This window comes from Podarcis bocagei (genome assembly GCF_964188305.1).
Source record: "Podarcis bocagei genome assembly, chromosome: 6".
Classification (NCBI taxonomy): Eukaryota; Metazoa; Chordata; class Lepidosauria; order Squamata; family Lacertidae; genus Podarcis; species Podarcis bocagei.
The window spans coordinates 78,413,177-78,437,430 of NC_138130.1; the positions used below are offsets into that span (position 1 = coordinate 78,413,177).

Sequence of the window (24,254 nt, forward strand, 5' to 3'; positions counted from 1 at the left end):
CACAGCTGCATGCAAAGAGTACGGGCTGGAAGAGAAACCAGAACCTCCTTAAATGCCTATTCACAAGTTGCCAAGACGTTCCATAAGGATTTCTATGATAATGTATGTGAAGTTGCTAAAATGTTCTACAACATACCGACTATTAACATTCACAGTGGGAAAGACTTTCCTTCACTGGAGGTTTTTAAGCAGAGATTGGGTGGCCTCTGCCATGGATACTTGAGATTCTGGCCTTGCAGGGCATTGGAATAGATGACCCTCGGGGTCCCTTCCAACTCTACAATTCTGTTTCGATATACAGTGGTACCTCAGGTTAAGAATTTAATTCTTTCTGAAGGTCCATTCTTAACCTGAGGTACCGCTTTAGCTAATGGGGCCTCCCGCTGCCGCCGCTGCATGATTTCTGTTCTCATGCTGAAGCAAAGTTCTTAACCTGAGGTACTATTTCTGGGTTAGCGGAGTCTGTAACCTGAAGCGTCTGTAACCTGAGGTACCACTGTACAATGCATAGCTGGCCGTGTGGGAGGAAGGAGAGTCTGACTGGAGCAGGCCCTTATGTTTTCTCTGCCTGCCTCACTCTCTTTTTTCCTTCCCATGGGGCAACCGGTCTCCTCAATTCAGGGCCAGTCACTTTCTCTCAGCCTATACTACCTCACGGGGTTATTGTGAGGATAAACTGGAGAGAGGGAGAACCATGTTTGCCACCTTGAGCAACTTGCAGGAAAGGCGGGATAGAAATGTATCACACAAAATAAGGTGAAATGACCTCAGGCCTCTCAGGACTAAATTCATCACAGCCTCTCATTCAAGCTAATGCTTCTTTGGATTAATAAGTTTCCTGCGATAGTCTTACAAAGATGTTGTTATGCAGTGGATGTAAGTTATTGCACACCACAGATTTGATTGAATACCCTAGGCACAGTAATTTAACTAACTTGAAAGCAGCGCTGACAACTCTACGGAGGCCGGATGACATAAGGCTCACGTTAGCACTTCTGCCATCTTGCAAGAGTCTCCTAATTGTGCTCCCGGAATGAGAAGTTGGCCTCTCAGCTGCCCTTCACATACAAGAATAATTGTGAGGTACGGTAAGAAAAGGGGGGGGCAGAGAGGCAGAGATGGACGCGGCATGTGTCATTGGGGCAGGTCACCAGCAGGTGGCTCTCTTACGACAGACGTCTCAAGAACCGATTGCCATTCAGCTCACGTTGATCAAAACTTGTAAATGAAGGAAAGTGGGAAAAGCCATTTCTCCAAAACAAGCCTATATTCGTCTCTTTTTTTCCTGACTAGTAAGAGACATTTACACTGGTGGGGAGCCATAGCTCAGTAGTGACACACATGCTTTGCATCCATAATGCCCCAAGTCTCCACCGATAAGCAACAAAGAATGGAAAACAACGGGAAGGGCCACGGAGGATCACGGGGAGCACTGCTTGGCTAGAAGAGGCTCTGGTCTCTGCTCCCCATGTTCACGTGACAAGGGGAAGCCTAGTCCACCTTTTGAGTCCAGCTTTCAGATAACGGAGAGATGGAGCCACTTACTTGCTGTCAGGTAGGTCGAGGACGGTGTGGAAGAAGGAGCCTGTGACTGGAACGATTTCTGGCAAACTGTTCTCCCTCCGCTCCTTGCGGGCAGGATGGCAGGCAGACAGGCTCCGGGCCTGTGCTTCTTCCAGACTCACCAGCTTCATCGGCAGAGAGGTGGAGGGCAGCGTCAAGCTCTTCATAATGGGCTTGTTCTCTGGAAAGCGACAGGGATAGGAAATTGCAGAGCCCAGCCTGGTTTGAGGGTAGCAGAGCAGGAGAACGGAAGGTCCTCAGTGGGCCCCTCAAGCGTTTTCTTTTCTGATTGAACCCTTCCAGTGAAAACATCTTTTGGGAGTGTGCTTGTTGGTTAAATTCTCCTCTTACATAGCAATCTAATCCATTGCCTCTGCTTTCCACCCCAGCAGGTCCCTGGTCATGAGCCAGGCCCCATAGTGCTTTGGCACGTATCTTCTAAATACGAGGCCTGAAGATCCCTGCTGAACTGAACTTTAGGACAGCTCAGCTCCAGCTCCGACCTTTGAGATGAATTAACTTTCTCCTCCCCTCCCAATCACTTCAGAGGATTTGTTCTGAAAATTGCTGCCTCTTCTCCTATTTGAGAAATGACAACTCTTGTTAGCATTTTTCAGATGCTTCTGGGGGTGGCGGCAGGGGCACATGCCAGTGGTCAGTGTGGCCATAGGCATATGTTGGGGAGGCTTCCCACCCCTACAGTAAAAAATAAAGGGTGGAAACAAGCAACACATAAGGGAACAAAGACCAGTTGGAATTAGGAGGAAAACAGCAGACTGTACCAAGCCAAGGTTGCCAAGGCCTATAAATTTAACGATGGGCTATAAATTTAAAACAACAACTACAGTATACTTAGGGTCTGTTTAGATGCTATTAGGGCCATCACACAAAAGCCATTTTAATTTGCTACTCAAGGCAACTGTTAGTATGGTGGCACCTCTCCTTTGGGGGCCACCACACTATGTAATATGTTACATATTAGATGGGTGTCATCTCTGTTGCCTTTTTGGTGCCTATCGAAGACTTTCCTCTTTCAACGAGTCTTCTAAGGGGAGCTCTTTCTCCCAGTCTGCATCTGCATTGCAACTAAATACAACTCTTTTTATATGTAGACTTGCTTTTTAATCGCTTTTTACACTTTTCTTATTTAATTGGCTCCCAGTACGTTTCCGAGCACAATTCAAAGTGTTGGTGCTGACCTTTAAAGCCCTAAACGGCCTCGGTCCAGTATACCTGAAGGAGCGTCTCCACCTCCATCGTTCTACCCAGACACTGAGGTCCAGCACCGAGGGCCTTCTGGCGGCTCCCTCACTGCGAGAAGCCAAGTTACAGGGAACCAGGAGAGGGCCTTCTCGGTAGTGGCGCCCTCCCTGTGGAACACCCTCCCACCAGATGTCAAAGAGAACAACAACTACCAGACTTTTAGAAGACATCTGAAGGCAGCCCTGTTTAGGGAAGCTTTTAATGTTTGATGTATCATAGTATTTTAATGTTCTTTTGGAAGCCGCCCAGAGTGGCTGGGGGGGCCCAGCCAGATGGGCGGGGTATAAATAAATTATTATTATTATTATTATTATTATTATTATTATTATTATTATTATTATTATTATTATTATTATTATTATTATTCATGGCTGTAAAAAACCGTTTCATCTTGGTTTTTTTAAAAAAATATTTGTGTATTTTATGGTTGTAACCCACCCTGGGACCCAATGGGAAAGAGCGGGTAAGAAATCTAAATAAAGAAATAAACGCCTGTATTATTTTTTAAAATCTAGACTGTTTGCATGCTGCCCCATTAACATAATGTTCTCTGGGTGGCTTCTTGTGGATTTGGAATTGGTCATTTCTGACATGGAATGATTAGCTCAGAAGGACTCACCCTCATTTTCCTTCGGTTTGGCAGGGATGTTGTCACTGAAGATTTCGCCCACATGGTTCAGTATGAACTCAAACACCAGCTGCTGGACTCTCACCTCCAGGAAAGCTGCGTCTCCATTGCAGCCTACAGCCTCAATCTCCTTGGACCTGTGACACAGGAAAGGAGGAGGTTGGAAGAGCAATCCCCAAGCCATTGCTTGTCAGGAACAGAATCATAGAATCTCAGAATCCTAGAGTTGTAGAGTTGGAAGGGACACCGAGGAATCATAGAATCTCAGAATCCTAGAGTTGTAGAGTTGGAAGCGACACCGAGGAATCATAGAATCTCAGAATCCTAGAGCTGTAGAGTTGGAAGGGACACCGAGGGTCATCTACTGAAGTGTCAACCCCATTAAGCCTTCTCTGTACCTAGTACACACACACACACACACACACACACACACATACACACACACACACACACAAAATCTCCCACTAACTAGATGTGATGTTAAATGCATCCTTTCATTTAACACCCAGGGTTGTTTTTTGAAAGATGCAAACTCTGTGTGTATGTGAGTGAGTGTGCAGCTAATAGTTATCAGGGTGACAATAATTATCACACTGAGCACCACAGAGGAAAGGTGGGATACAAGTATATAGTAAATAAATAAAGAAGAGCTGTTCTTTTAAAACATACTAAACAAATAAAATAGTGTAAGATTCCCCCCCCAAAAAAAAACTAATGAAAAAGAACCACCAGCACATCAGCAGAAACAAATGCATAGGCCTAAATCATTTCAGATTACTTCAAAGAGCATTCTGATCAAATGCTTATCTGAACAGCACTCTTTTAACTTGTCGACTGAAGACAGAAATTTATAGCCCAGACTTATCAGCAATGAACCAAAGAAGAGATCTTTAGACTGCAGCACATTTCTTTTATTATTTTATAGATTTTTTTTTTGTTTGCTTGTTTTATCCCACTTTTCTGGAGAATCTCATTGCAAAGCAGTGTCTATGGATTTTGGTGGGACAGCAACCCCAGGGGAAAACGAGAAGGGCAGGGAATGGAAGCCTGGCTGAAAGCATGAGAGATTCTTCCATGGAACACTCTGTCTGGAAACAATACTGCTGCAAGCTGTCTAGGAGGCATTTTATACTCTCAAAAGACCTGGAGCATTCCGAGGCACTGATGTGACACAGGACATTGGGACTAGGGAAGGGCAAATGTGTCCATTTCTTTTTCTAATCTTAAATTCAGTTCACCACTTTTCTGCAACCATTTGTGCATTTGTTTCGGGGTTTTTAAAGTTCATGAATATTCACCAGCATTTTACTGCACATCCCTCTGACTATACATATTTTTGTGTGTAATTTTGCCTGATATTCTGTATTTCTGTATGATAGTTTCACAAATGTATGCATTTCAATGCATACTTTCTCACAATAAATGCAGTTACGCATGCATTTCTGTCACCGATGAACTGTAATGCAAAATTCAGAGAAGTGCAAAATTCAGAGAAGTGCAAATTTCAGAGCATGACTGCATTTCAGTTCATGGATTGATTGATTTGCTTTCTTTAGTTTACTTGTGTCCAACCTTTCCTCCAAGAGGCTCAAGGTGGCATGCATGGTTCCCCCCCTCTCCATTTTATCCTTATGACAACCCTGTGAGGCAGGTTAGGCTAAGAGAGAAAGACTGGCCCAAACCCACCCTGTGAGCTTCCTAGCTCTACCAGCTCCTAGTCCAGCACTCTAAACACGACACCACACTTAGGTATATATTTGTATTAAAACACAAACTGAACTGAATTCCTCCTAGTCCCTAATTGGCACAAGGGACTTTCAGAGGGGCTGGGTCCACAAGAGCTGCAGATACCAGCTCCCACCATAACTAGCCTACCTTGCCAAGGGATTTCCCGGCAGGCCATTTCACTTTGCAGACTAAGCATGGTGTGATTCAGCTGCAGCAGTGCTAGTTACAGCTGGGGCTGGGGCAGCTTAAGCTAATCCTCAGGATTTAGTTTATCTCTGAGTAGAACCATCACATCAAAAAAGCATCAAGTGGGGATGGAAGGGAAAGCATCAACTGTGAGCATCGCAACTCCTCTTGGCAAATTTTGTGGGCCTTGTGCTTTTCCCAAATGCCTGTTTCTTGTTCTCCATCGCCTCACTGGTATGGACAAACCAATCTCTCCTTCCACCCACATCCCCCCTCCCGCCCCCAAACAGAGTAGCAGACAAACTGTTCCTTATCATGACATGCCAAAGTGTTACTGAAGACATTATCTCTGGGCAGCAAATCCTTTGTAAAGTTAATGGCTGGAGTGTGAGATAAAGCACAGAGGGGGCTTTTGCCGGTGGGATAGCCATGTAAGGAAACTACAGCTGTGCCTCCCGCTTCTTTCATGTTCTCCTTGGGACCTATATTTATAAAGGGAATTAGACTCCCATCAAAAAAGAGAGGACAATAGATAGAATGAAAGATTTTGAGCTGTGGGTGTTCAGTAGATTTAACATCTCTTGCAGTTATCACAGGACCTTTTCTGCCTGGTTTGCAGTTGCAAAGATTGAGAGAGTTTATCCACCCAGGACCAGCTGTTTTCTTTGCTATTAATTTTTATTAACAAAATTTATATACCACTTGATTTTTTAAGAAGCACCTCTAAGCAGTTTACAAAAGCTGAGGAAGTTTATCTACAGTTATTCAGCTAGGTGACAATGCTCCTTATTTTTTCTTATGCTATTCTAGTTGCCAGGCTATTGCATAAATGAACCAGGATTCCTCAACTGAGCTGTCTTTAGCAATAGCTCACAAATGACTGTTACACATACACTATGGATATCATTGACCAGGAACTTCATGTCCATAAGACCAGTTGAAACAAATATGACATGTGACTCTCATTTATTGTGTTGGGTAGAAAAACCCACCAGATATTTCTATTTTTCATAAAACATTGCAAAACTTAATTGTGGGAACTGGTTGCGTTCTGATATAATATCAAACCATAGTTTAGTGCTACCCATCTGGTTCTGTTTTCAACCAATCACACTTTTTCTTCCACCCTAACCAGGACAATCCATGGTCGGTTTAAGCTACAGTTGAATTACAGTTGAACTGCTAACCTAGCAGTTTGAAAGCATGCCAGTGCAAGTAGATAAATAGGTACTGCTGCAGCAGGAAGATAAACAGCATTTCCGTCCGCTCTGGCTTCCGTCATGGTGTTTGGTCATGCTGGCCACATGACCCAGAAAGCTGACTGTGGACAAACTCCGGCTCCCTTGGCCTGAAAGTGAGATGAGTACTACACCCCATAATCTCTTTTGACTGGACTTAAGCATCCATGGGTCCTTTACCTTTTTACCTTACAGTTGAATTAAGCAGTAGCTGAATTAAGCAGTAGCCCATGCACAGGGTTGGAGGCAATGGTGTCATCCTGCTGGTGCTGTCTTGTTGGAGTGAGGCGCTGGTGAGGTCAGATGAGTTCATCAACCCAAGCACCTCTGACCTTGCCCCCTTCCTGCCCCAACCAATGCAACGCTGTTGTCACTGAGAAAACACCACTGCTTCCATACACCCTTGCAAGCTACCACTGGCTGGATCACTCTAGCCAGTTCTTGAACTTATTACAAACTCTAATAGACATTCTTAGTGCTCCCCGCATTGCGATGTGAAAGAATCAGAGCCTCTACTGTACCTGAGGAGATTAGGTGCCCACACTAAAGCGAGGTTCCTGGTGTGCATGTTGGTCGTGCTGCTGAAGGATGCTAAGTGAGTTAGGTGCTTGCTCAGGTATTGCAGGGTCCTGCAATGGTGTGACAAAGATAAAATCAAAACACCCACATTGAGACTTGCACATGCGGTTATGTCTTGGCCAACTGGGTCTGTTCAGAGAAGACAAGTGCCCAACATCCCCAAGCACCACATTAAATGTCTTAAATGAGTCAAGAGCTACAGCCCATGACACTCATGCTAGCCCAATAACCTCTCCCCACTTGCATCCCTATTTTCCCTCGATCATCCCTTGCTTCTCCTCCTGCCAATCCACCTGTGCCCCCTTATCTCCTCTCTTCACCGAGTTGCCCAAAGACCATGTTGCTCCTTCTCACAATTCTCAACTCTTTCCATCGAATCACATTTTTGAAAGGAGGTAAGGAAGAAGCAAAGATCATCTACCCTGAATTGCTTGGGAGTCGCACGGGGCCAGCTGCTAGTGCTGCTGTCTGCCACAATGTCTACAGATGTGAAACTCAGAAGGAGGTCTACCAGTAGGGCAGAGCTGCAGCAACAGCCTCCCAGGACCAGCACTGCTGCCGCTTACCGAGACAGTGAAGGGGTGGCAAGGTTGGGGCTGGTGAGAGTGCTGGACTGGCTCCACTGGTGCACCATACATGCAGCTCCAAGCTCACCACTCCTTCTTTTGGTAAGTGGCAGTGGCATTGCTATTCAGAGGCTATTGCACAGCTCCTGGTTACAAAGCAGAGTTCTACAATACAAAAAATATAAAACGGTCCCTGACGTCTTTATTGCATTTTAGAAGTGGGTGTGACGAAATCAGCAATAGCCTCCCAGCAGGTACAAGGAACTGCTAACACCCGAGTAGCTCTGAAACATAAGATCAGCCTTTATTATAGGTAAGACCACTGCACAGAACTCATTCACAATTTGCCATGTGCTTTCTGGGGAGAAGAAGCTTCTAAGATAGTCATCTTTCCTTGAACAGGTGAATCAAGTCTGCCTAGTGCAAATAAAGAAAGGTGAAAATAAAGTAGTTGACTCACCGGCTGAATCCTTAGGTAATTCAGGTAACTACCATTAATCATTACTAAGATTGTCCCTAAAACTTAGAAGCCAAGGCTTAGAGGCCAGGTTTCTCTTTTACCTGTAATGAGATGGCGGAAGTTCCTGGATGGCATTTTGAATTTGGGCCAGCTGCTCTTCTTCTGGGAAGCACGATACTGCCTCCTGAATAATAGTAATAATAATAATCATAAAGTCAAAGACCCGTAGGACTGAAAAAGACTTCAAGGGTTAATTAGTGCATTACTTCCCGAAAACAAAAATCACAAGTCAACTATGTCTAAACCAGGAAATTATGATTAATGCCTTCAGAACACAACAGGATATCAAGGCATCTTCAAACCATGGTTTATTATGCTGGCTTCTAAGCATCATTTTGCTGAAATGATAAAATGATAGTTCATGGAGAAACTTCCTAACTTATTTGCTCACTTGTAGCAAGGGAGGAGGGCAGAAATTGGGTACATACCCAAAAGGCCTCTTAAGCTGAGACATGATTGCCTAAACGTGGTCAACATCTTTCTGGCTTCTTCAACTTCCCCCGCCCACTGCACCTTCCATTTGGAGACCCTCTGAGTACCAAATATAGGAAACTCAATGGATTATGTGTACACTTAGCTCACTGTTGTATGCTGCAACTGGCAGAGCTCTCTATAGTCTTAGGCAGAAATCTTTCCAATCACCCTTATGAACTAGAGATGCCATGGACTGCTGCTGAAACCATCTGCTCTACTACTGAGCTATGGCTGTTCTCCAGAGAAGTGGCAAGAAACCCCACCTAGGGTACCAATAGGGGATTTTCATCACAGTGGTACCTCAGGTTAAGTACTTAATTCGTTCCGGAGGTCCGTTCTTAACCTGAAACTGTTCTTAACCTGAAGCACCACTTTAGCTAATGGGGCCTCCTGCTGCCGCCACACCGCCGGAGCACGATTTCTGTTCTCATCCTGAAGCAAAGTTTTTAACCTGAAGCACTATCTCTGGGTTAGCGGAGTCTGTAACCTGAAGTGTATGTAACCTGAAGTGTATGTAACCTGAGGTACCACTGTATTATTATTATTATTATTATTATTATTATTATTATTATTATTATTATTTCTGCCCTTCACTAATAATTACAAGAGGTTATAGCAATTTACAATTAATAACAGTCAAAACAGATTACTCACACGAATAGTGTGGTCCCTGAAAACCCACATCTCAGGTGTCAAAAGCCAGCTTAAAGAGGGGCTATGCAAATAGCAGCTTCAGAGGAAGGATTTCCCCCCTTCTCAAGGCATGTTCCCCATACTTACCACCCCCTCCCCTGTGAATGCTGTTTGCATTTAAAGGAATGTGCATGTAAAAGACAAAGGTGCCATCTCACATCCTGCCTGGTTGGGTCCTGAATTGCTGTTCTCTGAGCATGTCTCCTGCTAGGAAGAAGGCACACTCAAAGCAGTGACTCATGCAGATACTTGGGTGGCAGTGGCACCTGAGGGCATGCCATTCTGCTGCTTCTCTGCACCAGTTGTGATTAGAGGTCCATCATATTTGACTCATCGCTGCTCCGCCGTGGGTGGATACTTTGGGTTTCCTAATTAATTGCTCATAGCACATTAGCACGTCCCTTGCAACGCAGTCATGGGAAATGCTGTTTGTTCCAAGCCAGATCAATGATTCACCCACCTGGTGCTAATAAGAAGATGCTGGTTCCTTAACTGAAGCTCACACTGAACCTTTCACTTTAGTGGGGGGGGGGAAGGGTTGCCCAGAGACAGTCCCTTATTTGCAAAAAATCACTTCTGTAAATCCTCTCTCTTTTATCAGTTCTTTCTCTCTTTGTTTCCTGTCATTTTCAAAACCAGTTATGTTTGCTAAAATGAGAGGCGGAGAGAAGGGGAAACAGCACAGACAGAGAGCAATGCATCACTTTGTGAGCATTGCAGGAAAGAAAACCCTGCAATGATTTTCTGTATTTTCAATGAGCTCTCTTATAAAGTGTGTCGGGATGAAAGGGAGCAGAAATCTATGCTGCATTAAATATTCACTACCATAATTAGGCAGCTGTATACAGGTAGTGTAATTTGTATGGCACAAGATTGGAGATACTTGCTGTAATAACATCTTAGGAACGTGATCGTATAGTTTGACAGAGGTGGTGCATTCTGCTTCCCACACACTTCTCCCAGCATCCCATATTACTCAGTATTCCCAGAGTTTAACAAAACTCATAGTTTTCTCACAAGGCAAGCCCTTAATCCCATTTTACAGATGTGATGACATGGGATAAGCCAGTGACTTGGCCAAGCGCAGCAGTGCTGGGAGACTGAGAGGAAGATGGGGTCAAAAAAAAAGAATTAGTAGCCTCTGCCTGCCATTGACTTTGGCTCTGCCTACTGTTGGCTGGCGCTGTGGGTTAAACCACAGAGCTTAGGACTTGCCAATCAGAAGGTCGGCGGTTCGAATCCCCACAACGGGGTGAGCTCCCGTTGCTCAGTCCCTGCTCCTGCTAACCTAGCAGTTCAAAAGCACATCAAAGTGCAAGTAGATAAATAGGTACCGCTATGGCGGGAAGGTAAATGGTGTTTCCGTGTGCTGCTCTGGTTCGCCAGAAGCGGCTTAGTCATGCTGGCCACATGACCCGGAAGCTGTACACCGGCTCCCTCGGTCAGTAAAGTGAGATGAACGCCGCAACCCCAGAATCGGTCTTGACTGGACCTAATGGTCAGGGGTCCCTTTACCTTTACCTTTACCTTTACTGTTGGCTTCCTTTCTGGTAGAGAGGTAATTCTGGAGACGCAGGTGAACCTGACTGCAACACTGTGAGCCTTAGTTTTTAATCTGCATATGACATCCAGTATACATTAGTCACTTTTGAAATAAATAAATAATTATGGTAGAAAACCAAGCTACTTAAAGCAGCCTTTGGCAACCTGATGCCCTCCACAATGCCCATCACACTCCAGCCTGTTTTTCCTGGGGCTGGCGGGAGTTTTTAGCCCAACACGTCTGGAGAGCACCGGGTTGGCAAAGGCTGCTCTGATTATGCCTGAGGGTAGGCTGTATGCTTGGGACCCTTCTAATTTCTGGATCCAGCAAGTATTTAAATCTAAGGAAGGATTCAAGCTGCCGTAACAGCCGGACACGTTTCTTGGTAACAGCCCTCTAAGTATAAGCCATTAAGGAAGTGGCTCTGTTCTAACTGGTGGTTAGAAAGACTAAGTTGGGAGTTGGTGTGTGTAACATAGAAGTTGGACACAGGCTGCAGACCGAAGCCTGTGAGACAGAGCCATGCCTGATTTCTGCTGGAATGCAAAACTGTGGCTGTGGGAGAAGCAAGACCTTCTTGGGGTGTTAATGCTGTGAGTCCCTCCACCGTAGGCACAGGCTGCATATATGTGTAAATAAACCATTCTGAGGAAACTTAACCCTAGGTAAGCACCTGGGACACCTGGAATCTTGCACCTCTCAGAGATTGGGTTGGTGTGCAACAGCTGCCTTAAGAGTTGGTAGCAGTAAGACAAGGTGAAGTCCAAAGCAGTATGAGTTTACAGTTCCTTGGTCAATTCAGACGTGACGAGTGAATGGAAGTGGCGGTTGATGCCCATTAGGAGTGGCAAGGTAGAAAGTGACTAGCAGAAGGTGGCAGAGCCAAGTATTTCTAGTTTTGTCCCCACCTTCTACAAGGGCACCACTGAGACTCAGGGGAAGGAAGAAGGCAGGCGGTGCCACTCTCTGGACCGGGTGTAAGGAAGAAAGCAAGCAAGTAGGAGCTGGCTGAAGGGAAACTAATGTTGGCGGGGCAGTGCCCTATCTGCCCTGTGATGAACCAGCCTCCAGCGGGAGAGGGGCCCTTGAAAGGGAAAGGTCACACGAAGGGACTGATGTTATGGCGATGGGCTGCACAGTCAGTCATGACAAGAAGGAATGCTGCTCTCAGTGACAGGATAGTAGAGAATAGAAGGAGGCAGAAGGGTTCAAACTATGCCCTTATCTCTGAGACCTCTTGGAAGGTGATTATCCAAACTGCATTTGGACTCTACTGAGTGAGTTCCTGGCTGAGAAAACATCTGGTCAAACAACCGTACTGGTGTTAACTGTTCAGCTAATTGACATCTTGCCTCTGTAATACTTATGATAATTATTACATTTGTTGACCCTATTACAGGACCAAGGAACAGCTGCACAGTGCAGATTTTGACAACAGAACTTCTGGCCTATTGCTATGGCTCCCCCAACCTGCTCACAACTTTGGAGCTAATCTGTACTCATTTCCCCCCTCCTGAATCAAGTCATTACATTTTGCATTAAAGTTGTTTGAAGATTTCTGCTTGGACAGTTTCCACCTACACCCACTCTCTGCATTCATGGCATGACAATTTTGAACCTGATTTTCCACTGCTGTGCACCTTGACTCATTAACTTCAGCCTAAGCAGGGAGGAGAAAGTAGCTGTGCCACCAGAAAATATGCTGCTTTCACCCATTTTGCACTGGATTAAGTGACAGTAAAAGCCCCTGCTGATAAAATTATAATAAGGATCCACTGGTATAAGAATTGTGAAAGAATTTTTTTTTTTTTAAAAAGAGAAGTTACCCAAGCCCTGCTTGGAAAAATTTTACGAACAGAAATAGTGTATTATGAATTCCCAGAACTGAAGATGGATCTGGTTGCAAAAAATGTGTGGAGCCCAATTTTTATTTCATTTTTAAATCTTTGCTATTGCATTGATCTTGTGAGCATTATTGTGTGGCCTTTATAATTAACTGAAATTGTTTTTAAAGTATTCCTAAAAACAAATTGCAGGCAGTCCTTTATTATGATTTCAGTGTGCTACTATATTCCAGTAGCCTCCAACTTCTTCACATCCAAGACCTATCGTTAGTCCAAAAACAGCTGGAGAGGCAAGTATGGGGAACACTGATCTAGTTCAACCTCCTGCAATGCAGGAGTCTTTTGCCCAACGTGGGGCTTGAACCCACAACTTTGTGATTAAGAGTCTTATACTCTGCCAACTGAGCTACTCTTCCTATAGAAGAATCCTGTCCAAAGAATCCTGGGAACTATAGTGTGTTAAGGGAGCCAGGAACCGCAGCTCTATGAGGAATAAACTGCAGTTCCCTGGATTCTTTGGAGGAAGTCATGTGCTTTAAATATGCTTTATGTATATGACACATGTGTAAAGTGATTTAACAATCAATTCCTCTTCCCAAGGAACTCTGGGAATTGTAATTCTGTGAGTGTGGTTGGGGGGGTCTCCTGACAACTGACAGCACCTTTAACAAGGCCACTTCCATCTTAAGGAGGAGGTGGGGTTGTGGTTACTCATGATCCCTCCATGTGGAAGGAAGAGGGGGTATGGACAGTCCCGCGCTATTGGGGGGTTCCCGGTTGCGTCACTGCCCAGGCGACCAATCAGGTCACTCCGGAGGTGTGGCCTGCTCAATTTAAGCAGGACGCAGATGGGAGCTCTCCCCTTTTCACGCTTCCAGGACTCCCTGCAGACAGCCAGGAGTCAGATATAGTCAGTTAGCTCCAATGCCTAAGCCAATATCGCTCACAATCGGTAAACAATAAAGTTGTGGCCTTTTTTAGCCCATTAACCTAAAATACTGGTGTCAAGTGTCTTTATTCAACTTCGGGGGGGGGGGGTCGGGACCTTGCCACGCAAACTACAGCTCCCAGAATTCTTTGGGGAGGCCACGAATGTTTAAAGTTTAATTATTAAATGTTTAATAGTGCTTTAACTGCATTGTGTGAATGTGGCCCTGGACTTCCAAAATGGCAGTACAGCCTATAAGGAAAGCCCACAGGTGATAAAAGTGTGGTGTGGGGCAAAGAGTGGAAGAGGCCTATCAGGAATGGAGACATAGCAGAAAACATCTCACCGTGAATTTCTTGTAGAGCTCATACGTGAGGAGGGGATTCGGTAGCTCCCTGAAGTATAACTTGCAGAGTGAGCCCACACAGTGAATGTCCTGGAGGTAAACTTCCCTTGTCAGGTCTGGGCATTGATCTGATCCAAACTCTTGCCTGAAACAACAGAGATGGAGGAGGGACAGTGGGTTTAACGAGCAAGAGATGGAATCAATTTGCATCTTGATTTATGCCCAGACAAAGGCTAAAAAAGGTGTACTGATTGGGCTGCAAAGATCTGATAATGTATTACCTCAGTGACGGGGAACCTGCTCAGCACCGAGGATCACCATGGAAACCTATCATAACCTTGAGGGCTGTATGGATTCTGCATATGCTAGTTAGACATCATTTCCATGTTTTAACTGCCATTTGCATGAAGATTATCTACGATAAGCCACTGCCGAGCTGGTGGCCATAATTTTGCAATGGTCTTAGGGCTGGTTCACAGAAGGCCCAATTACACACACTGTACACAAGCGCCTTTGCAGGAACAGCCCGTTCAATTTGTGTTCTTTCTCCCCCCGCCATTTTTATTTTAGGAATGGAGAGAGACCTAGCTGAGTATATTCATAAGCAAGTCAGCACCGTCTGTCATCATCCATTCACCCCTTTCCTGCAGCAGGAAACTTGCAAGAGTGAGGGTTTAACCTGTAATGTACATATATAGGCCTTAGTTATACTATAAGGGGGAAAGAGTGGGGCAAGACTTACTACCATAACCTAATGCCTATAAAACACAGAAGCCATGAGGATAAACCTCAGCTAGATCTTCAAAAATAGCAAAATGAGCTTTGGAGAAAGGAATGAGTTTTCTCAAAGCCCGTGCTCTATGATCCAGAGTCCATCTGCACGCTGGACACATTGGTAATCTGCATTGCAAATGCCCTGTAAAGTTCAAATGACTTAGCTCTTGTTATAAATTTGTTTATCGTGAGCTTTAAGGCTGCTCTGGAGTTGGCTTGCCATAGTTGGGTTGCTATCTATCCACCGAAAGCCAGCCACCCTCAATCCAGGCATGTTCATATGCTGTTCTAACGCAATGGATGGTTAACACTGGGCCTTTCTTGCATTTGGTTCTCTTATTCACCTCACCTCAATTTCTGGATGTTGGACGTCACTCCAGAAAGCCGGTAGATTCCGTCCACAATTCCGTGTGTCTCTATGAACTCTGCGCAGCTCTTCAGTACCGGGGGAACTAGAAAGAAAGAAAGAAAGAAAGAAAGAAAGAAAGAAAGAAAGAAAGAAAGAAAGAAAGAAAGAAAGAAAGAAAGAAAGGATTAACCACAAAAGGGAGGTCTTTCCCTGGGGTCCTCAGCTTGAATTGTCTTTTATGCCATAATATGATCATTTACAAGGGTGGCGCTGTGGTCTAAACCACTGAGCCTCTAGGGCTTGCTGATCAGAAGGTCGGCAGTTCAAATCCCCGCAATGGGATGAGCTCCCATTGCTTGGTCCCTGCTCCTGCCAACCTAGCAGTTCGAAAGCACGTCAAAGTGCAAGTAGATAAACAGGTACCGCTCTGGCGGGAAGGTAAACGGCGTTTCCGTGCGCTGCTCTGATTCGCCAGAAGCAGCTTAGTCATGCTGGCCACACGACCCGGAAGCTGTACGCCAGCTCCCTTGGCCAATAAAGCGAGATGAGCGCCGCAACCCCAGAGTCGGCCACGACTGGACCTAATGGTCAGGGGTCCCTTTACCTTTTATGAACATTTACAATGGCCAAAAGCTGATGAATAAAGAACATAAAGCTTTATTATTTGTTGCATATGTATGCCACCTAAGAATATTGCAATCTCTGAGTGGCGTCCAATAAAGAGGGGGTATTTCTTTGCAGTATTTATAGCCCACTCTTCATCAAATGTTTTCTTATTAAAGTAATAAAAATAAACCCAGGAAAAAAATATACAAAATAACAAAAATCATATAAGTAGGTCCAATAGACAACTAAACAATCATATCATGGGGTAAACAAGCAAAACTATCTTGCACCAAAAATATTATTTCCTATTTAACCAAATACTGAGGTGAAAATGAAGAAAACATTCAATTTGAAACAGATTAACCAACTGAACATTCCAACAATATACTTCATTTACGGAAGCCTACTCATTCCCCTGTCTCTTAGACACTATTCCATGCAGACATACAGATGGATTGAACCAACAGCCGTAAAATCTAAGCAGATCTCCACACTTGCACCTGTCCAACATACATAAATATGAATTAATACCAAAATAAAAATGTGAAAACTTTGCAAAGAGGCTTATGTCTCCAGGCACTCGTTACAAATTCCCTGTATGATTAACCTGCAGTACAGTGGTACACATGTCCACTCAGAAGTAATTTTGGCTTGCTACCAGGTGAAGCCGCACAGAATGGCAGCCTAGGCTTTGGTTTACGGTTGGCATTTGGGGAAAGCATAGCTTTTGAGCCTTTAGCAGCTGTGTGGTAGGCAGAAATTCAACAGGCTAAGCCTTTTCTAAAAAGGAAATACAATTATGGGGAAAGCTTCACCCGTTCGCATTTAGGCATTCTATTGCATGCATGGCTGCTGGTTTATATTTGGATCCTCCACTCCATCTGCAAAAGAGGACACAAATTTGCTTATGTTACAAAGCCTATGCAAATTGTATGTGAGGGGGTGAGAGGGCCGAATCCACAAACAGTGCTGGCACCCTTGCTTTGGCACACAACTACAAATATTGGATCCAGCATGACGTGAAGTATGGATGGTGCAATGCTCACATCGTTTCTTCTCCCATGTGGCTTATGCTGTCTGCATAAAATCTGCGTTTTCCCACATCTGTGCCACGGGCAGGAAAGAAATGAGTTCAGGTTGTTCATTTGAGTCAAAAGTCTTGGGATGTGCTGAATGAACATATCCCAAATGGAAGGGGGGGAACCTCTAGGTGAAATCATCCTTAGATTATATCCTGCCGGTAAACAATAATCTTGCAACTGTAGACCTTAGCTTCGTATTATTATTATTATTATTATTATTATTATTATTATTATTATTATTATTATTATTATTATTATTATTTTCAGGCTTCAACGAAACAAATGGAGTAGGTCAGCTCCATTGAAGATAAAACAGTTACAGATTAAGAGCTCAGAAATCCTGAAAAGTACATTTTATAAACTGACAGGATCTACATGCAACAGTTTTCTACTGTACATAAACCTGTCATCTGAATCATGCGGCTATCAAGAAAGAAAAATAACAGTCACAAATCTGAAATCGTTGCAAATCACTTCTTTCCTTACAGGACTACTCGGCGAGAGCATAAATTCGCAGCAGGAAATGGGATTACACTGAATACGGAAACCTCTTTATTTTATCTTATGCAGAACACATATTCTCTTAAGAAGCAACTTAGGTCAACAATACCCTCAAGCACTGTGAATGAACCTCACACAAACCAGTTTAAGGAGGCTATTTTCATCCACCCTACAAACAGAACCAAGGTAAGAGCCAGGTGGAATATACAAATTGCTTCCTTGAGTTTTCTTTCAGATGCTTGCATTTTCCCCTTTTCCTGTTCAGTAAAAACCAGCCAGATTTCCTAACTTGATCTCTGTTAGGAGGACACACTTAAATATGCCACAAACCCTGGTCCGGAGCCCTGAACTATCCTGCTCTTTCAGGTACAGTGGAGGAAAGTATCCTGTCACCAAGCTTGAAGTAAGATTCAGCTGCCAGTCCTGTTGCCTTCTGTAAATGGAATGGGAAAAGGACATCATCTTGGCTTTTGCAGCAAAATTGCAGGGATTAATCTTGGCATCAAGGGACACAGGAGGCGCCTGGCACAAGCTATAGATAACCCTGAGGTTACACTAGACCTCATTACGCAGGCAAGGGTACCAAGGCCGCATTCACACCGTATATGATACCACTTAAAATGCAATGATACCTGTCAGGGACTGGGCAGAAGAGGAATGGTGGAGACCGCCTCCCCATCCTGACCCTACCAGGGAGGAGGAAGAGGAAGACAGTATAGATTTACAACAGGGGTTTGAGGGAGGTCACAGCTCAGAGGCAGATGAGGGGGAAAGTTGGGAAATCAAGGGAGAGCTAGAGCAACACCTGGCTGACACATTGTCATTAGAAAGCATTCCAGACCCTCCATCTCCTAGAACCCGGTGAGCCTTAAAAGTAGGAGAGCAAATGATAAGATTGAGGAATGAGGAAGCGGGAGAGATGGGGGGTTGGAGATTCACTCAGGACAATGCCATTATCCAAGAGGCTAGGTTCTATAGCCTCTTTCTGTAAAGATTGAAATAAAAAAGGACCGTAAGAAACTTTTCCTTGTCTTTATACTTTCCTGGGCAACCAGCCGGGAGCCGCTAACAGCATCCTGACAATACCGCAAGTTATGGCTTGCCCCCAAAGAATGATCAGAGCTGTCGTTTGTTGAGGGTGCTGAGAGTTGTTTAGGAGATCCCTGTTCTCAGAGAGCTACAATTTCTAGAGCTTTAACAATCAATCCTTTTTCCCAGGGAATCCTGAGAATTGTAGCTACACCTCCCAGAATGCTTTGGGGGAAGCCATGACCGTTTAAAGTGGTATCATAGCACTTTAAATGCCTGATGTGAAGCATTCTGGAACCACAAGTTTGGGGTGGGTTAGAATGGCATCACACACAAAAACTGTATTCTCCTTTCCCCAATTCAACACTTTCCACATCATGGTTGCTGCTCCCCTCCAACCCGACAAGATAGATCTTTGCTATTCTGGTGCCAATTTACTTTGCTTTCATCATCCTTTACCCATCTTCTTTCTAGTTTGCCACAGCCTTGACCTGCAATGCCAAATTTGGCATCCCAACTCTACACTTCCCACACCACTGCAGCCAACTCCCTCCCCTAACTCCACATACACCATTTCCTGCTCTCCCAGTCCTTGAACTCTACAGAAAACAGCCTATTTTATCAGACTATGCAGTGGTTTTGTGATGTAAAAAAAAAAAAAAATTCCACCAGGGACTCGTTTTTGCTTCTGACCAAAAATTACAGTCCTGACCTCAAGTCCCTGGAGATGAAAGGGCTTTGCATCAATTTCCTGCAGAGCCCAGCTCCTCAGTGCATTGATTGTATGAACGAAGAATACAAAAAATGTTCTCTTTCAGGAGAGCCCAAGTCCAGAAGTAGCTTTGCTCTCTGGCACATTAGGCAGTGCTAGCAGGAGGTGGGGTTAAGATGGTAATCACTACATGGTAGGTCCTGAGATAATTTATTTCTGATTAGTCTGCAGCGGTCGTGTGCGGAGAGAAAACGAAACTCAGATCCATTTGCAGCAAGATCCGCACATGATACGTGTGGAAATGTAAATGGAAAATTCTTGAACTTTGAATAAGAACTTTTCAGTTGTTTCTTTGGGGTGGGGGGAGAGAAGAAGGAGGAAAGCATATGTAGGCAGCGGGGAGGAAAAGGGATGGAGCTGGATGTCCCAATCTTCTCATGTCTATAATTGAAACCATATTCAAGGCTTGGAAGTTGGAAGAGGCAGCTGGTGTCACACAGTTTCTGCTAGTTGTGCCAGGCAGCCAAAATGTCCTCATTTTACAACTACAATAGAAACCAGATGTAGAAGAAAGAGAGAGTGTGGACCCCCGGCATCAGCTGGGAGGGGGGGGGGAATGAGTTGCAATGAAAACATTTCTTTCTTTTATTAAAAAAATAAAATCAAAAAGTTGACCAAGTGTCATAGAAACATTCCCCCAATCTAGGGTATTGTGTGATAATACATGTATCATAAACATGTCCTGTTAAACCCAAACATTTCCCACTCTTGTCTATCTTCTTCCCATCTCCTTTGTGGTATGGGTGCATTTAATATTCCACAGTCCCCTTCTTAACAATGTTAGATAGCATTTTTCACTTGTTTCCCTCCTATATCCAAAAAATAAAAGCACTTTCTGTAAGCTACTCAAATCTGTTTTGAATTGCCAGTTTCTAGAAGCTCAGATTGCAGGGATGTAAGGAGGCAGCAATTTCTGTTCTGGACTCCATTCGTCACCATCGGTGCTGCTTCCGTTCAGCTGCAGTTTGGTTATTGCCAAATACTACATTATTCCTCTTGCTGTCTGCTATTTAATGTAAGTCATAGAACAATAGAATATTGGAGGTGTTACGAAAGTTCATTTAGTCCAACCCCTGCATAATAATAATAACAATAATTTTATTATTTATACTCTGCCCATCTGGCTGGATTGCACAGCTCAGTGTAAAGGAAATGTCAAAACAATGTTCAAAAAAGTAATTTATTACATATCATTTGTGGACTTAGAAACAACAACAGCAATGATGACGCTGTGAATGAATACTGGTCGTATTTGCTGGACCAATTTCTATCCTGACCGTAGACACACACGCAGAGAGAGATAGAGAGAGAGAGAGAGAGGGGGGGGGAGAGGGAGGCGCACAAACTGCAGCAATTTCCCTTTACTTCCTTTTCAGTTTTCATCAGACTTCTCTGACATTCCTATTTGAGTTTGCATTTGATTAGGCCCTGGCTGGGCAGCTGAGCTAAATATTAAGCATATAAACTATGAGCAAAATATTAAGCATCTGAATGATCTCATTAGGATCCAGGTTTCTTACATTTAATGTTAAGCAATTCCAGCAAAGCATGAAAAGAAGCGCCGCTGTGGTTGCGGACTTTTAAGGGTGTGAACAGCACCCCGGGACAGATTGTGTCTGCAACTAGATGTACCACTGTATGTATAAATCAGCTTTTAGTTTCAGAAGAAGTTTCTAGTCTTCATGTCTCCGATGTGGTGTAGTGGTTAAGGGCAGTAGACTCGTAATCTGGTGAACCGGGTTTGTGTCTCCGCTCCTCCACATGCAGCTGCTGGGTGACCTTGGGCCAGTCACACTTCTTTGAAGTCTCTCAGCCCCACTCACCTCACAGAGTGTTTGTTGTGGGGGAGGAAGGGAAAGGAGAATGTTAGCCGCTTTGAGACTCCTTCGGGTAGTGATAAAGCGGGATATCAAATCCAAACTCTTCTTCATCATCATCATCTGCAATATTGCACCCGCTTTAACATTTCAAATTATATTATAATGTGCTCTGAGTCAATGTGGCTTTTGTGCAAAAAAACCTTTCATTGGTTATGAAGTATGCCTCCACTTACTACTACCATTGGTGTGCCATCTTTCAGTAACAAGCCCTGCTCGAGAAATCAGGCCTATGTCCTTGTAGCTTGCTCAACCAAAATCCCAAATCTAAACACACACGCCCACACTTACAGTAGGACATAAATCAAACCTTTATTGCCTATTGATGATAACCTTGGGACGAGAACCTTGTAGTAGAAACCAGGAAGCAGGCATCCAAACAAAATGTTATCTCCACATTTTTTTATGCAGTTTACTGCACCATGGTGATATACATCCATTTTACTGTACATGTAGCAACTTCCTTGTTATAGCTTCTTTCTTTCTTTCAGAAGAAAACAGGAATTTATTGGAAACAATAAATATTGCATCAAGTAGAGCTGGAAATTTCACATATCTACTTCCTAATTTGGAGGTCCTTGGACAGTTTAACCGAGAATTGTCATGAAAATTTACCTTTGGTCTTACACTAAGACAGCACACCCCACAGTGTGCATTTAAAAAGTGCAAATTCTATAATGAGGCAAATCAGGTATATTGCACGAAGCTGGGAACTGGTGACCTATAAACCACTATGCCTTTTTGCACTAGAACAAATTATTTGGAAAGGCCTTCAGAGTTGCCCCATAAAAGGTATGCCTGTTTATGGTGAATGTTTACCTATTGTAGATTCACACACACTTGGGAGGAAGATACATAGCAAAGGTCCTTATGGGGCAGATGAGAGACTACTAAGGACTGGATATGTCCCGTTTTCCTTTTAGACAGACCCACTGAGATCAGAGGATGAGACATGTCAACAGAACAGTGCGAGCGGATGTCTGCTCCACAGTGCTGTATGTAGACAAAGGCCTTCGTTCTCCACAGCTGTCAAACCAACACCTTTCACCAGCACTGCATTTAGTTTCTAAAAGAAGGGGGGGTAACATGGACCAGCCCTCCTCTGCCAATGTTTACTTTGGCTAGGGTGGCTGGGCTGCTGGAAGTCCCAGGCACCTGTGTTTGAACAGGGAGATAGCTAAGCAACATCAAACGGATTTAAAAATGAATCTCCCTTTTAAAACTTCCATGCTCACTTCCACTCTGGCTGCCCTGCACTCTGCTTGGAAGAGGAACAGACAGGACGACACTGCTGTGATCCTGGACTATCTATGTAGCAGGTACTATTGCATCAGTCGCCTGTACTTTCCCACTTCATTTTGTTGGACAAGTTGCTACAACACCGTGAGGCTTTCTGTAAAGGAAATTGAGCCGTTTATCCCAATACTCAGATGGCAAGTGTTAGAATTCCTGCTGCTCCACCAGCAAGGTTCTTTTAAAGCACAAGTCTAATAATGACCAGCAGACATGTTCAAGTACTTTATTAGCTCTCACGGCTTGCCCTAGCAATAGGGAAGAAATTCAACGCCGTTCAAATCCAAAGGCAAATCTACCTAATCTGCAATTTCCGAAACAATCTGAGGACCCAGAGGTAGCCATTCTTCAAAATTCACAGATCTCCCAATTTTTACATGCTGTTCTCCAAGCAAGCAACAGATACAAAAATGCATATACAGGGGTGAAAGCATACATTTATGAAAAGGGAAATGGCTTTGCATAAATACGGGGCTGGACAAAATTGCATATGAGCATGTATATATGAGGAGAATTTCATATAAAAATGCTGGTGAATTTTCATGAAGACTTTTTTTAAAAAAGCAATGTGGAGAACTGAAGATTGGAAAAATGTGAGACCATGTTTGACAGATTTACCAATCTCTTTCTTGACCGGAAGATTCAGGGGTTTAACCTCCTTCTCAGGGTCTCCAGCAGAAAGGTCACGGGGGCAGCCATGTCCTCCCCGTCAACTCCCTCTGGGAATGATGGCATGTCATCAAGTCCTCTTGTTCCCAGAGGCACTTGCTATAACGTCATTTTGAATGATTGTGGTGGTAGTGGCAGCACTAGCTAGGCACTTGTAGGCCACTGCAGTTGCTTTTGAAAGGAACCAGGAAGACAGAGTTGGAGAAGGATCCCTCAGGTCACTTTGCAACCCATTAATGAATTGTGCACATTTCTCCTGTTAATCTGTATGCAAAGAAGGCAAATCTGCTTTTAGCCCTGTCCCATCCTGAACCAGGATGTGCTGGATTTTGCTCCTGGTGACATCCTACTGGGTTTCATGGGCGTTTAGTGTCAAATCGCTTGTTGTTGTTATTCCGGCTGTATTTTTATTTGCCCTGGTGTTTCTAGTGTTTTATGTAGACACTCTACATTTTAACTTGACACTTTTCTGTTCACAACGAAGAGTGTAGTTGATGAGCTTTTTGTAAACAAATAATAAATATATAAATCAGCAGAAAATTCTACCACGAAAGTGCAACCCCAGGCACGATTCCAAGGGGTTTCAGCTCCATCAAGCTCAGTGGGGCTTACTTTACATGCTGATGACTGTGCTACACATTAGCCTGGATGCTACATTTTGGGTCATCACATCACACTCACACTGGGGTGCATCTGGGGCACATTTCAGATATATTAGAATCAGAATTGGCATGCTATGAAGCAGGCCTTAAGGAACTGTGCTGGGGAGAGCTCTATGGACGCTCTCCCCAAAATGTCTGCTTCTGTCCTAATTGATTTCTTTGCTTAAGTTCAGCCTCTGCTTACATCACCTGTTTGTGTCAAGAACTCTTAACAAACTGCTTCCTCCTTTTCTCACTGCATGTACATTGCTTCCTTTCGGTTAAGTCGCCATAGTGACCCATCGTTGCTGCACCTCCCTCCCACCAGATCTCCCACATGCATTATCCCATTGATCTACATCATTATAGAACTTAGGAAGGCTTGCTCTGATAAAATTTCAGAATGATACTTGACGAGTTCACTTTAAACTTCCAAGGTTCTCACAGAAAGAAGCAGCAAAAAATCGAAATGCACACACAAAGCAGCAAAAGTGAACAGGGGAAATTATAGTTCCGGAAATATAAGAAAAGCAGGATTTTCCCATTCAATTACTAGACCTTT

General features: G+C 44.0%; 1 protein-coding gene across 1 annotated transcript in view; it reads right to left on the reverse strand.

The window, feature by feature from the left end:
• The window catches only part of ARHGAP31 (Rho GTPase activating protein 31), a 95,445-nt gene that overhangs the window by 14,248 nt on the left and 56,943 nt on the right, over positions 1-24,254 (reverse strand). The window contains exons 2-7 of the mRNA XM_081197852.1: positions 15,223-15,325; positions 14,100-14,244; positions 8,313-8,395; positions 7,128-7,235; positions 3,446-3,591; positions 1,546-1,744 (exon numbers count right to left, since the gene is read on the reverse strand). Of these exons, the coding sequence (XP_081053978.1) occupies positions 1,546-1,744; positions 3,446-3,591; positions 7,128-7,235; positions 8,313-8,395; positions 14,100-14,244; positions 15,223-15,325 (784 nt within the window). The remainder of the gene's footprint in view (positions 1-1,545; positions 1,745-3,445; positions 3,592-7,127; positions 7,236-8,312; positions 8,396-14,099; positions 14,245-15,222; positions 15,326-24,254) is intronic.